Source organism: Corapipo altera, unplaced genomic scaffold (genome assembly GCF_003945725.1).
Source record: "Corapipo altera isolate COAL_440 unplaced genomic scaffold, ASM394572v1 60871, whole genome shotgun sequence".
Taxonomy (NCBI): Eukaryota; Metazoa; Chordata; class Aves; order Passeriformes; family Pipridae; genus Corapipo; species Corapipo altera.
In genome coordinates, this window is record NW_020885048.1 from 71,570 (window position 1) to 87,571 (window position 16,002).

Sequence of the window (16,002 nt, forward strand, 5' to 3'; positions counted from 1 at the left end):
TTTATACCCATTGAGGAGGAAGGGGAATTCCAGCCGGAGCCAGTCTATGACAGCGTGAGTCCACCAGAGGAATGACCCTCCAACCCTCCCCCCTTCTCCTTTCCGCCTTCGGTGGGGGTCTCCGTTTGGCGCGTGGGCCCACAGACGCAGTGGCTGCCACAGCCCAACAGCGCCCCCTGCCCACCACCAGAGAGCAACTGCATCCTCCGCTCCTCTGGAGCCCAACAGCGCCCCCTGGTGACCTATAGTGAGGCACTGCAGCCCCTGCCTCCCGAGGCGCCAGCGTCCCCTGATGGGTGTGGTTATAACTGCGCTGAAAGGCAAAGAAGTACTTAATTGTTTTCAGTGAAAGTTGGGTTATGGGATTGTTGCTTGTTTGTTTGTTGTGTTACCTATATATATATATATTCTTTAGTAAAGAGCTGTTATTTTTCTTTTCCACACTTTTCAACTGGAGCCTCTTAATTTCAAAGTTGTAATTACTCGGAAGGAGGAGCTCAGTTGTTTTTCCCATATCCCACCCTCCTAATGGAATATTTCTGTCTCGTTAAACTGAGACAACCATAAAAATCACAAAGTAATTCAGGTTGGAAGGGACCTCAGGAGGTCACACTTGTGAGTGCCACAAGAGAAAAGACCTCAGAAACCCGAGAGGGAACGAAACAAAAGGAAGAACAACTATCAAACTTACCATGGACTTGATTGATTTCCGAATTCTGAGAAAGAATTTCGTCTGCTAATTTCTGAGCAGTTGGCAAAACTTCTGTATGGTGCACTGTGATCAAATACTGTACAAATTTTTGTAGTTGGTCTCTGTTCATTTGAAACAGTGTCTCTGAAATGGGAAGATGCAGTTTGACCTGATCTGGCTTGCGGATCCGGTATAAAGAGAGTGCCACAACATGGGCACAGTAAAATATGTCCTTGTTTCCACAGCTACAGGTCACTGAGGTAATCTTGCAACGATCAAAGCTGATAGCTACATTGCAAAGAGTTTCTGGCTCTGATTGCATTGCAGGGTCTGTCACTGTGCCACTTAAGTGGAAACCTGTGAAGGGAAAAAAAGGAGGTCTTACATTATTAAATCAAATACCATATCTTATTATCAATACCCTTTCATTAATCAAGTAAAAGTCATCATCTATTTCTGAGAAATAATATAACTTAAAGAATTTGCTTTAATTACAAATATGATGAACTTTTTCTTTCATTCATACCCTTTTCATCTCAAATAAAATCAAAAGGAGCTAGTTTACAAGCCCTCTTTGCTATTCCATCACAACATTCATAAAAGTTTGATAGTAAGAAAAAGTTATTTGGTAAATGATAGCTGCAGAAGCAGAGTTGCATACAACTAAGACCAATGTGAAACTCCCAGTAGTTCAGCAAGCTGACAGCAATTTTCCAAACCTCACACCAGAGAGCCTACACCTACCAGCAAATTTAACCATTCTCTCAATAAGTAAGAGGAAAGTAGTGCACTCTAGTGATACAAACCCTGGTCCTAATCTCAACTCTGCCACCAATTCACTGACATAAGTTACTTAACCTCATTGCTTTCACCTCTCCCCTCGCTGAGCTGATGCTAAAGCTTCAACTCAAGCAATTTTGTAGGGCAGCTATGTTTGTGTAGCTCTTTGGAGATGGAAACTGCTGCAGTTACTGATACACAGCATATCAGATTTATAATAATGAATGAGACACACGTGCACTGTTTCAGAAGTGTACATTTCCACTCGGCATGATAAAGCAAAAGGTAAAAGACCTGGGTTACCTTATATTGTAAGAAGGTATGGTATACCATAAGAAAGATTTTCACTTCAGCTACTACTCCACCAAGCACCCTGTTGAACCAAAGTCTCAAACTATTCTCTGAAGATCAGACCTAAACCTATCTCTGTTTTCCCAACATAAAGACCCAGATTTGGCTCTCAATACTTTATCACTGAAGAATTTGTGTGTTTCTTTTGGATTTTATGTAAACATGACATTGATTTTTAGTTCAAGCATAAAGTCAGAGGTATAGATACAAAGCAATACAAACAAATTACATATTCTGTATCAGTATTAAACTTGAACAGACTGCATGCATAAAAACTAGAACGGATATTACAAATAAGGTGTTATACATTAACTATTTATAATGGAAATAATATAAAACCACATTCCCTCAAAGTCCAAAACTGATGAAGTATTCTTCTATTTAAAGAAAAGTGTGTTGTAGGAAGCAGTATCCTCCCTCTGCCTTTCCCTTTGGTTTTTAAGTAATCATAGCATGCTCCCAAGAGTGCCCTTTCTCAAAAAAAGAAGATTTGTTAAAACTTATCCAGTTCTATTTCAGGTTAATTTCCAGTAAATGGGATATGTATTGGTGGTCTCAAAAAAATTGTATGGGAGATATCTTTTTTTAAATATAACTTTCCTATGAAACATGCATAAAACTCTCTCATCTATGACCTGAGGAAAAGTCTAACACTCAAACACTCAAAAAGGGCCTGATCCTACTCATCCCTGCTCTCAGTAAGGAGCTATATTGGGTCTGTTTGAGATGGTGTTCATTTCCCCATAGCAGCCCTCACAGTGCTGTGCTTTGCATTTCACACTGGTAGCTAGAAAGGTGTTGATAACACACCAGTGTTTTGGCTACTGCTGAGCAGTGCTGGCACAGCATCAGCACTGTCTTTCCAACATTCCGACCCCAATTAGTAGGCTGAGGGTGGGCAAGATCCTGGCAGGGGGCACAACTAGGCCAGCTGACCCAAACAGACCAAAGGAATATCCCAGACCATATGACGTCAGCTCAGATATAAAAGCTAAGGGAAGGAGGAGGAAGGGGAGGCATTCTTTATTTACGGTGTTTGCCTTCCAGAGTGGCCACTATGTGTGCTGCAGCCCTGCTTCCTGGGAAGTGGTCGGACATTGCTTGCTGGTGGGAAGCAGAGAATAAAATGGTTTTTTTCCCTTTGCTTGTGCACGCACAAACTTTTGCTTTAGTAAACTGCCTTATCTCAACCTATGAGTTGTTTTCCATCTTATTTTCTCTTCCCTGTCCAGCTGAGAAGGGGGAGTAATAGAGTGGCTTGATGGGCACTTGGCATCCAGCCAAGGTCAACCCACCACAGTCCTTTTTGGCACCCAGTGTGGGGTGAGACAGTGGCAGTTATATATTAAGCATGCTATAGTAATAGTAGTTATTGAGTATCAAGCTCCTGTGGGGGACACAGAGTTTGTCAGATGCACTGCTTATCTCTTTATTTTACTGAGTTTGGGAACATGTTAATACAAATAATGTCTCTGTACTTTGCCCTTCTATTGATGGCCTTGTTGTGCTGGGGGAGCTATCTTGCAGAGAGGATGAGGGAATATATCTCCCTCTCCCTATCCAGGATCGATGTGGATGGTTTTATAATGCAGGCTCCCGTGGTCCTTGTTCACCCTTACACGAACTGTTTAATACTATCAATTAATACTGTTGGCACACTATGGAATTCATGTAATCTTGTGTCATCCTGGTGTAAGAGAAAATAAATTTTAGGTGAGGATATATTGAAATGTGCCCTGAGGCATCTAGTTCCCAGCTGGCAGGGTGTGTGGAAGGATATGGGCAGGTTCCTAAGGTGGTTATCACCTCCCATTACCTGGGACTTTACACCTGAACAGGTATTCAACCCTGGCAAACTGACATGTCACCTGATGGAAGGGTGCCTTGTCTACCCCAATGAAAACCAGCAGCCTCTTGCCCTGTACTGGGGCCTGGCCTGTGCCTATCGAGCCACAGTTCAGTACTCTCAGAGGACTGTGGTTGAGAAAGGAAACCCAAACTGCAATGGAGGACACTATGGCTGAGATAGGGACTCAAACCACAACAACTACAGTCATTGCCCCAGTAAAGAAAAAAAAAATGGATAAGGAGAACTACCGGTCCATGTCATCAACTAGAAAGGCTGGAAGAAGAAGAAAAAGAAGGAAAATCAGGAAAGGAAGGGTCTGATCAAGAAGCCAGTCCTTCAACAAAGAAATTGAAGAAAGGAGTAAGACAAATCAAACAGGAAACTGAAGTTAGCCAGTCCCTGACCTCATCAGAACTTTGAGGCTTGCAGAAAGATTACAGCCACTAGCCAGGTGAGCGGATTCCTACCTGGCTACTTTGATGCTGGGATAATGGGGCCAATAGTCAGCAACTGGAAGGTCATGAAGCCCAACAGTTGGGATCCCTTGCAAGAGATCAGGAAAGAGGAATTGGAAAAGAGGCAGCAATTCGGAGTCTCTGCAGATGGCTCCTCTCCAGTGCGAGGGCAAGGTATCGATTTAAGGAAGATCTTGTGAACTCCACAGGAAAGTGAACCACTGCAGACGAAGGTATCCAGTACTTGAGAGAATTAACAGTGCTGGAAGTCATCTACGGTGATCTAAAAAAATGATAACATTCAGAGGATGTCCTTTGCACACACACCACATGGAGGAAGGTGATTCAAAGCCCCTCTGCATCATATTCCAACAGCTTGATAGCATTGTATTACCCGCAAATGGATACACCAGCTGTAGAGGTGACATCCTCTTGGATCTGAAACATAGAAGAAACTGTGTACTTTCACATCCTTACGGGCCAGCATCTCAGCTCTTAGGGGCAGCCCAGGAGATGGGTCCTCTCCTGCCCCAGTCAGAGGGAAAGGAAACCCCAGGCACAGGGCACGTGGTGAACTCTGGTTCTTTCTGCATGACCAGGGGGAAGACATGAGCAAGTGGATTGTGACTCCACCTTTAAGTTGGAAGCCCATGTATGTGAACTGAGAGGGAAGAGAGCTCTTAAGAAGGGGTCAACCAAGAAGGCTATCAGTGTAGTTGCTATAGAGACACGAGAAGGCAATCAGTGATCTCCCAGACATAGAAGGACTGAAATCATCTCCCTTGATCCTGGTGAGGGGACTTCTGGGCTGGCACTGCAAGGGTCAGACAGTGAATACTCTGACCAGGAATGGGAATAGAGGGTCCCTGTCTTTGGCCAGGAGGAGGAAAGGGATGACTGGGCATACTGGACTGTGTGGATTCTATGGCCTGGCACACCAGATCCACAGAACTATAAAGGTTTAGTAGATACTGGTGCACAGTGCACACTGATGCCATCAAGGCACAGGAATGCAGAACCTATCTGGATCTCTGGAATGACAGGGGCATGCCAGGAGTTGCCTGTATTAGAGGCTGAGTTAAGAGGGGACAAGTGGGAAAAGCACCCCATTGTGACTGGCCCAGAGGCCCCTTGTATACTTGGCATCGACTGCCTCAGGGGGGGGTACTTCATGGATCCAACTGGGTACCGATGGGTTTTTGGTGTAGCCACTGTGAATAAAGAGAAGATCAAACAATTGTCTACCCTGCCTGGCCTCTCAGAAGATCCCTTCATCGTGGGATTGCTGCAAGTTGAAGAACAGCAGGTGCCAATTGCTACCAGGTCAGTGCACCAGTGGCAATACTGCACAAACTGAGACTCCCTGGCTGCCATCCATGAGCTGATTCATCAGCTGGAGAGCCAAGGAGTGATCAGCAAGACTCACTTGCCTTTTAATAGTCCCATATGGCCAGTGCAAAAGTGTGATGGAGGGTGGAGGTTAACAGTAGACTATCGTGGCATGAATGAAGTGACACCACCGCTGAGTGCTGCTGTACCAGAAATGCTGGAACTGGAGTTGAAGGCATCCAGGTGGTATGCTGCAACTGACATTGCCAATGCATTTTTCTCAATTACTTTGGCAGCAGAGTACAGACCACAGTTTGCTTTCATGTCGAGGGGTGTCCAATACACCTGGAATTGACTGCCCCAGGGGTGAAAACACAAACCTACCATCTGTCACAGACTAATCCAAACTGTACTGGAACAGAGTGATGCCCCTGAACATCTACAATACATCGACATCATTGTATGGGGAAACAAGGCAGAAGAAGTGTTTGAGAAGGAAAAAAGAATAATTCAGATTCTTCTGAAAACTGGTTTTGCCATAAAGAAAAGCAAGGTCAATGGACCTGCACAGGAGATTCAGGGGATTGGAAAGAGGCAGGAAACTCTCAGCCTCTGGCAGCAACTGTTGTCAAGTGTGAGGGAGAGATATCTTTGTAAGGAGGACCTCCATGTACAGCAAGGGCAGTGGAACATGATGGAACAAGGTGTCCAATGCTTGAGAGAATTAGCTGTACTGGAGATGATCTTTTCAGAGGACGAAAGATTCCCTAAAAGTCCAGACAGCATTCAGTGCACATCCCAGATGTGGTTAAAATTTGTGCAGCTCAGGCCAGAAATGTATTCCCTCTACTTAGCAACGTTGCAATGGAGAGAGGGAGAGGACAAGGTGGGCGCGTTGGTCAGTAAACTCAGGATTTATGAAGACACTGTCACCGCCCCATTACGAACCCATGTCTCATCTGTGGAAACCAAACTGGCCAAAAATGTCCAAAGCCAGGAAGAGAAAATTGAAGAGGGCCACCAGAAGCAAAGAGAGGAATTTAAGGAAGGAATCTTCCATATCTCGCCAGGACAAATGAGAGTCTCTGCTATCAGGAGCAGCTAAGGAGAGAGGGTACACTCCATGTGGCAATCTATGGTTTTACCTCCATGAGCATGGAGAAGATATGAGGAGGTGGGATGGAAACCCCATCTCTTCCTCAGCAGCCCAGGTACGTGAATTGAAAAGAGGAGCGACTACCACAATAAACTCTTCAAGGATAAATGCTGCTCCGGTCTCTCATGGGCAAGACTCCAGATGGTATGAGTGATGATGTTAAGTCCGATCCTCTTGAAGGGACCTCCAGGTCATATTTACAGGAAGAGAGTGATGAGTACCATGACCAGGACTAGGGGTGCCCTGCCTCTAGCCAGGTAGATGAGAGGGACAATTGGGTCTATTGGACTGTGTGGATCTGATGGCCTGGTACATCAGATCCACAAAGATATAAGGCTTTAGTTGACACTGGTGCAGAGTGTACCTTGATGCCATCAAGATATGTAGGGGCAGAATCCATCTCTATTTCTGGGGTGACAGGGGAATCCCAACAACTGGCTGCACTGGAAGCTGAAGTAAGCTTGACCGGGAAGGAATGGCATAGACACCCCATCGTGACTGGCCCAGAGGCCCCGTGTATGCTTGGCATAGACTACCTCAGGAGTAGGTATTTCAAAGACCCAAAAGGACATCGATGGGCTTTTGGGATAGCTACTGTGGAGACAGAAGAGATTAAACAGTTGAATTCATTGACTTAGAGAATCCTCCTGCTGTGGGAGAGCTGAAGGTTGAGCAACAGCAGGTGCCAATTGCCACCACAACAGTGCATCATCGGCAATACCGAACGAACCGAGACTGTGATCCCCATCCATAAGATGATCCGTGAGCTGGAGAGCCAAGGGATGGTCAGCAAGACCCACTCACCCTTCAACAGCCCCATTTGGCCTGTGCGCAAGTCTGATGGAGAATGGAGATTGACTGTGGACTATTGTGGCTTGAATGAAGTTACCCCTCCGCTGAGTGCCACCGTGCCAGACATGTTGGAGCTTCAGTATGAACTGGAGTCCAAGACAGCAAAGTGGTGCCACTATTAACATTGCAAATGCATTCTTCTCCATCCCCTTAGCAGCAGAGTGTAGCCCACAGTTTGCTTTCACCTAGAGGGGCGTGCAGTACACCTGGAACCAAATGCCCCAGGAGTGGGAACACTGTCTGACAATCCACCATGGATTGATGCAGGCTACACTAGAGTTGGGTGAGGCTCCAGAACATCTACAGTACATTGATGACATCATCGTATGGGGGGACACAGCAGAGGAGGTTTCTGAGAAAGGAAAGAAAATCATCCAGAGTCTCCTGAGAACAAGTTTCACCATCAAAAAGAGTAAGGTCAAGGGACCTGCCCGAGAGATCCAGTTCCTGGGAGTGAAGTGGCAAGATGGACATCGTCAGATCCCAACAGAAGTCATTGACAAGATCACAGTGTCTCCACCAACCAGTAAGAAGGAAACACGGGCTTTCCTAGGCGCAGTAGGCTTTTGGAAGATGCATATCCCTGAGTGGCGTGCGGCGTGGCCCGGCCCCAACGTGGAAGCGGGCGCGTGGTGCGGCCTGGCCCCAGCCCGGAAGCAGGCGCATGGAGCGGCCTGGCCCCGGGCGTGGGCCCGGCGTGGCCCGGCCCTGGGTGCGGAAAGGAGAGAGAGAGGGGAAAGTTCGCTGGCGTGTACTACGCCCTTGTGGAAGATGAGAGGGGGAGCCTCGGAGCACACAGAGAAGGAAAACTCTAATTCCAAACCCGGGCAGATAGAGCTCGCTTAGCCCTGTAAGGCCATCCATCTAAGAGAAGGTCACTCTAATTAAACCTACGTCCTGAGGACCTCGCTGCCACCGTCCAAGCTCTCTCAGCCCTGGCAGATGAACCTTAGGATTAAAGGGTGGGTCAAGTTCCACGCATACTGCGTCTCACCTAAAAAATCCATTGTGCAGGCTCAAAGGCCTTACCCACATTTGCAAAGGGCATCTTCTACAAATGCAGTCACACAAAGATCAAAAGACAAAGGCATATACACCTGCCTCCAAAGGTGTACCCAAATTAACTCTAGCATGCTGGAACATCAGAACCATGTTCGATTCTGCGTCGTTCTGCCCTAATTGCCCATGAACTGTCATGTCTCAACATCAACATTGCTGCTCTCAGTGAAGTTCACCTTCATGAGGAAGGTAGCCTTAGGGAACATGGTGCCGGTTACACACTCTTTTGGCCAGGTAAACCCAGAACCAAAAAGCATCTCTCAGGAGTTGGCTTCATGATTAAAAACTCTATTGTTCCTAAACTCGAAAATCTGCCGACAGGTCATTCTGACCGCATTATCTCCCTACGCCTTCCACTCCACAACAAGCAACACGTTGTCCTCTTTAGTATATATGCCCCAACTCTCCAAGCTGACCCTGCTGAAAAAAAAAAATTTTACACCGACCTGCGCCGCCTTACCCAAAAGGTTCCTGCAGATGATAAGATCATTATCCTTGCTGATTTCAACGCCAGAGTAGGAAAGAAATTTGAAGCCTGGAAAGGAATATTAGGCAAGCATGGTGTTGGAAACTGCAACGATAATGGTCGACTTCTGCTAGAATTCTGTGCAGAGCAACAGCTCACCATCACCAATACTATCTTTCAGCAGAAAAATAGTCTGAAGACAACCTGGATGCACCCCAGATCTAAGCATTGGCACCTCATCGATTATGTCTTGGTGCGACGGAGAGATGTCCGCGATGTCCACCATACCTGCGTGATGCCTAGTGCAGAATGCCAAACAGACCATCGACTTGTGCGCTGTAAACTCAACTTCAATCTTAAATTCAAACCTAAAAGGGGCAGTATCCCAAGGAGAAGACTCCAAGTTAACAATCTCCAATCAGCCACAGTAAGAAACAAATTACAGGCAAATCTCAAACTAGGCTCAAAAACCATTCCATAGATTCTACAGATACCTCTCCTGAAACACTTTGGCACCATATTAAAAACAGCATCCTGCAGTCCTCTGTAGAATCCTTAGGGTTCTCCCTCAAGAAGAACAAGGACTGGTTTGATGAAAACAATGAAGAGATACAGCAATTGTTGTGGAAGAAGAGAACCGTCCACAAAGAACACCTTGCACTGCCATCCTGTCACGTAAGAAAAGCAACCTTTCGTCTTGCATGCAGCAAGCTCCAACAGAAACTCCGTGATATCCAGAACAAGTGGTGGATCAATCTAGCAGAAAAAACTCAATTATGTGCAGACACAGGGGATCACAGAGGATTCTATGAGGCCCTGAAAACAGCATACGGGCCTACATACCAAGTCCAAAGTCCCCTACTCAGTGCTGATGGTCAAATGCTTCTGACAGATAAAACCTCCATTCTGAATCAATGGTCTGAACACTTTCAGACTCTTTTCAGTACTAGCCATGTAGTCGAAGACTCGGCTATTCAGTCCATCACACAAAAACCGGTGAAGTATGAATTGGATACTGCCCCCACTTTAAGAGAAACCCTTAAGACCATACAGCAGGTGAAAATTGGCAAGGCAGCTGGGGTTGATGGAATTCCACCTGAAGTCTGGAAACATGGGGGCCTTGCACTCCATGCCAAATTTCATGAGTTTGTGGTGCGCTGTAAGGAACTAGGCGAACTACCATCAGACCTTCATGATGCAGTCATCCTCACTTTGTATAAGAATAAAGGAACTAAATCAGACTGCTCAAATTACCGTGGTATTACTCTGCTCTCCATTGCTGGCAAAATCCTGGCAAGAATACTCTTGAACAGACTAATACCCGCTATAGCAGAAGGAATTCTACCTGAAAGTCAATGTGGTTTCAGAGCCAACAGGAGTACCACAGACATGGTGTTTGTTCTCAGACAACTGCAAGAGAAGTGTAGGGAACAGAACAAAGGTCTCTGTGTAACCTTTGTCGACCTCACCAAGGCTTTCGATACTGTGAGCAGAAAAGGTCTATGGTAGATTTTGGAACGCTTAGGTTGTCCCCCCAAGTTCCTTAAAATGATCATCTCACTCCATGAGGATCAGCATGGCCAAGTCAGATATGGTGATGCACTTTCTGAGCCCTTTCTAATATCCAATGGTGTGAAACAAGGCTGCGTTCTTGCATCAACCCTATTCACAGTCTTTTTCAGCATGATGCTCCAAAGGGCCACGGCAGACCTCAATGATCAGGACGGTATCTACATTCGATACTGTACTGATGGAAGCCTATTCAACCTAAGGCGACTGAAGGCCCATACTAAGACCTTAAATCATCTTGTCCAGGAGCTGCTTTATGCTGATGACACCGCCCTTGTCACACACACAGAAGCAGCTCTGCAGCGTTTAACATCCTGCTTTGCAGATGCTGCTGAGCTCTTTGTGCTGGAAGTCAGCTTAAAGAAGACAGAAGTTCTCTATCAACCTGCACCTCAGGAAGTTTTCCATCATCCCCATATCACCATTGGCGAATCAGAGCTCAAATCAGTCCAGTAGTTTAATTACCTAGGTAGCCTCATCTCCTCGGATGGTAAGATTGACAGAGAGATAGACAACAGGTTAGCAAAGGCATATAGTGCCTTCAGAAAGCTTTATAAAAGAGTTTGGCGAAATAAACATCTGAAGAAAAGTACCAAGATCAGTGTTTACAGAGTCATAGTGCTGTCTACTCTCTTATATGGTTCCAAATCATGGGTCATCTACCGCCACCACCTGAGACTCCTAGAACACTTCCATCAACTCTGCCTCTGTACAATCCTAAACATCCACTGGTCAGATTATGTGACTAATATGTCTGTTCTAGAACAAGCAGCAGTCACGAGTATTGAGACCATGTTGCTGAGAACACAGCTGCGCTGGGCAGGGCACGTCTCCAGGATGAAGGACCACCGCCTCCCTAAGATTTTGCTTTATGGTGAACTTGCCACCGGCTGCCGCAAGAGAGGAGCCCCAAAGAGAAGATACAAGGACTTCCTGAAACAACATCTCAGCCTTGGCCATATTGATCAACATAACTGGTCTACTCTGGCCTCCAATCGGGAGGTCTGGAGACACACTATCTTTAACACTGTTGATGCTTTTGAGAAAGCACGCAGGATCACTCTCGAGGAGAAAAGACAATGCAGAAAGAATCATGCCTTGCAGAACATACCACCTAAGGAGTCTTTCTGCTGTACCTTTTTGCAAGAGGATACGTCTATCTCGTACTGGCCTTTTTAGCCACCAGCGCACTTGTAACAAATGTGGGTAGAGCCCTCTCCAAATCTTCGTTTGCGAAGCCTAGCAATGATGATCCCTGAGTACAGTCAGATTGTGTCCTCTCTACCTTGTGACATGGAAGAAAAATTATTTCAGTGGGTCCCTGAAAAACAGCAAGCCTTCGAACAGATTAAACAGGAGATTGCCCATGCAATAGCCCTTGGGCCAGTCAGATCCAGACAGGATGTAAAGAATGTGCTCTACACTGCAGCCAGGGAGAATGCCTCTTCCTGGAGCCTCTGGCAGAAAGTACCTGGGGAGACCTGAAAATGACCACTGGGATTTTGGAGTTGGGGATACAAAGGATCTGAGTCCAGCTATACCCCAACTGAGAAAGAGATCCTGGCTGCTTATGAAGGAGTTTGAGCTGCCTCAGAAGTGATTGGCACCGAAGCACAGCTCCTCCTGGCACCCTGACTACCAGTGCTGGGCTGGTTGTTCAAAGGAACATGGAGTAAGTGGATCGCTCTGATCACACAGCTAGCCTGGATAGGGAATCCTAATCGCCCTGGGATTTTGAAAATCATCACAAATTGGCCCGAAGTTGAGAGTTTTGGACTATCATCTGAAGAGGAAGAGGAGCAGGTGACACATGCTGAGGAGTCCCCACCATATAACCAGCTACCATAAGATAAAAAGCAATATGCTCTCTTCACTGATAGTTCCTGTCGCATTGTAGGGACAAATCAGAAATGGAAAGCAGCCGTATGGAGTCTCACACAGAGAGTTGCAAAAGCAACCAAAGGAGAAGGTGTATCAAGTCAGGTTGCAGAGCTTAAAGGCCTTCAGCTGGCTTTGAATATCACTGAATGAGAGAAGTGGCCAAGACTCTATCTCTACACTGACTCGTAGATAGTGGCCAATGCTCTGTGGGGATGGCTAGAGCGATGGAGAAAGGCCAACTGGCAGAGCCGAGGTAGAGAAGCTGAGTGTGAAGGTCCATCACGTAGATGCTCATATACCCAGGAGTTGGGCTAATGAAGAGCATCATACCAATGAGCAGGTGGACCAAGCTGCCAGGATTAAGGCATCTCAGGTAGATCTGGATTGGCAGCACAAGGGAGAATTATTTCTGGCTCGATGGGCCCATGATGCCTCCGGTCATCAGAGGAGAGATGCAACATACAGATGGGCTTGTGACTGAGGGGTGGATCTAACCATGGACAGTATCTCACAGGTTATCCACGACTGTAAGAAGTGCTACCATCAAGCAGGCCAAGTCGGTGAAGCCTCTATTGTGTGGTGGACAGTGGTAGAAATATAGGTATGGGGAAGCCTGGCAAGTTGACTACATCACACTTCCCAAAACCCACCAAGGCCAGTGCTATGTGCTGATCATGGTAGAAGAAACCACTGGATGGCTGGAGACACCCTGTGCCTCAAGCCACTGCCTGGAACACCATCCTGTGGGACTGGTTTTGCTTAAGGGCCTGGTTTCACTTGGTGGGTAATAAAGAAAGATTTTAGATGTGTACCACAAGGGGACCTAATTTTGAGGGCAAACTGTCTGTAATGTTTCATTGTGTATGTATATTTATATATCTATCTATATATATATGTATCTAGTTAAAAAAGGTATTAATTTGGGCATGACACAGATGGTATAGAAAAAGGGGTAGATAATGTCCTAGTTACAGGGGCTGGCACCAGTTTATCACTATGTGGGTATAAGCAAAACTGTGTATTCTACACCCTCTATGTAATTTCTGATGGACTGTTAATAATGTATCTTTTGCAGCAGCTGCTCACGGCAGCCCTGACACCTCAGGCTACAAGCTGGGTGTTAAAGAACCCTAAAAGCTATGGGAGCGTTTCTTTGTCTTCATGCCAATGACTCAGCTGTGATAACTCCCCTCCAGGAGCAACTTCACACCCAGCCTGAGGGATCATCTCTGCTAACGGGCCTTACTGGACTGGCATAATAGGCAGCTGCAATGACCTAGACCATCAAAGACTCCAAAAATATCCCATGACTCACAGAGTTAAATCACCCATTGTGCAACTCCCTGCCCAATCAGTTACTCCAACAATATTGTCACTTAATTTGTCAGCATATAATTTAAGAATTCAGAAGGTTAAAATTTTCCTGAACAGATGTCTCCAGAAATATTTAGAGTAAACAGCCGACCTGCCTTTAATTCCCTACTCACATTCAGACACAAATGCAGGTCCTGGCTTCCCTTTCCTCTCTCCTGACATTTATTGATGGTTCATTTTACAATCAGCAACATTTGTAAGCACAGATGCTAATCTAAACAGTTACAGCACTAATACAGTCAAGTTACCCTATGGGTTCACTGTGGTATTGTCCTGGTTCCAGTCAGGACAGGGTTAATTTTTGCAGTAAGGGGGGGGGGAGCTTGGCTAGGACCCAGAGGTTATTCTATACCAACTCACATCATTGCCAGGGGTGGGGGGAAGGGAGTCTCTTCTGAGGAGAGGGGGTTCCTTCCGGTAAGCCTGGTAAGCCTGGCCGAGGGAAAGGTCAGGTATCAGGTATTGTCTATTGTTGGGAGTTTCTGCGGTGAGCAATAACATTTCTTTTCCTGTACACTCTGTCATTAGTATTGTTGCTGTTACTGTTTGTTTTCTTATTTCATTGCCGTTTCCAGTAAATTGTTCTTATCTCAACCCATGATCTTTACCTTTTGTGCCTACAATTCTCCTCTCCAGTCTGGTGCAGGGGGGAGGGGGAGGGGGGGGGAGCAAGCGAGTGGCAGTGTGGTTTGGAGTTTCAGTGGGAACACTAAATTGGGGAGTACCATTCCTAAACCATGACAGGTATGTTGATCCTGACTGCACACCAGATGCCCACCAAAGCCGCTCTATGACTCCTCTCTTCAGCTGGAGGTGGTGGTGGTGCTGAATATAACAAAAGGTTCGTAGGTCAAGATAAGGACAGGGAGAGATCACTTACTAATTACCATCACAGGCAAAACAGACTCGACTTGGGGAAACTAGTTTAATTTACTACCAATCAAATCAGAGTAGGGTAATGAAAATAAACCCCACATCTTAAAAACACCTTCTCCCCACCCCTCCCTTCTTCCTGGACTCAACTTCACTCTTGATTTTCTCTACCTCCTCCCTGACAGTGGCGCAGCAGGATGAGGAATTGGGGCTGCAGTTGGTTTATCACACATTGTTTCTGCTGCTGCTTCCTCCTCAGGGGAAGGACTCCTCACACTCTTCCCCTGCTCCAGTGTGGGAGACAGTGCTCCATAAACTGCTCCAGCGTGGGTCCCTCACAGAGTCAGCAAACCTGCTCCAGCATGGGCTCCTCTCTCATGGGTCACAGGTCCTGCCAGGAGCTTGCTCCAGCGTGGGCTCTTCATGGGGTCCCAGCTGCCTTCAGGTGCATCCACCTGCTCCAGTGTGGAGTCCTCCACAGGCTGCAGGTGGATGCCTGCTCACTATGGACCTCCATGGGTTGCAGGGGGACAGCCTGCCTCACCATGGTCTTCATCATGGGCTGCAGGAGTATCTCTGCTTTGGCTCCTAGAGCTCCTCCTCCTTCACTGACCTTGGTGTCCGCAGTTGTTGCTCTCACATATTCTCACACCTCTTTTCTCTGGTTGCAATTGCTTCTGCATGATAACTTCTTTCCCATTCTTAAATATGTTATCTCAGAAGTGCTACCACCGTTGCTGATGGGCTTGGCCTTGGCCATCTTGGAGCCAGTTGGCATTGGCTCTGTCAGACATAAGGGAAGCTTCTATCAGCTTCTCACAGAACCCACCCCTGTAGCTCCCCTGCTACTAAAACCTTGCTATGCAAACCCACACTTTTTAAGTTACAGAGAATTTAAACAAAAAAATCGTCTACCCTTGCAGGTTAAAATGCAGAAGCTCTGTATTAACAATTGTGCAATGCCTGGTGATTATCGTGAAATATTTTCTTCTTTTTCTATTTGTGCATTTAAAGAAATTGTTGCTACTAAATATGACCTTTAAAAAGGTTTCAATGTCTGTGTGTGCTGGTTTTGGTTAGAGTAATTTTCTTCACAGTGGCTGGTATGGGGCTGTGTTTTGGATTTTTGCTGAACACAGGGTTGATAATTTAGGGCTTACACAGAGTCAAGGCCTTTTCTACTTCTCATACCACCCTGTCAATGGGTGGGGGTGCAAAGAAGTTGGGAAGAGGCACAGTTGGAACAGCTGACCCCATCTGACCAAAGTGATATTCCATATCACATGACATCATCATAAGGGGGAGGGAAGAAGCAGT

The 16,002-nt window shown here is 46.2% G+C and overlaps 1 protein-coding gene across 1 annotated transcript in view; it reads right to left on the reverse strand.

Moving 5' to 3' along the window:
* LOC113959565 (zinc finger SWIM domain-containing protein 6-like) overlaps positions 1-16,002 on the reverse strand; it is a 175,325-nt gene that overhangs the window by 61,836 nt on the left and 97,487 nt on the right. Inside the window, exon 2 of the mRNA XM_027668681.1 lies at positions 692-1,048. Within this exon, the coding sequence (XP_027524482.1) occupies positions 692-1,048 (357 nt within the window). The remainder of the gene's footprint in view (positions 1-691; positions 1,049-16,002) is intronic.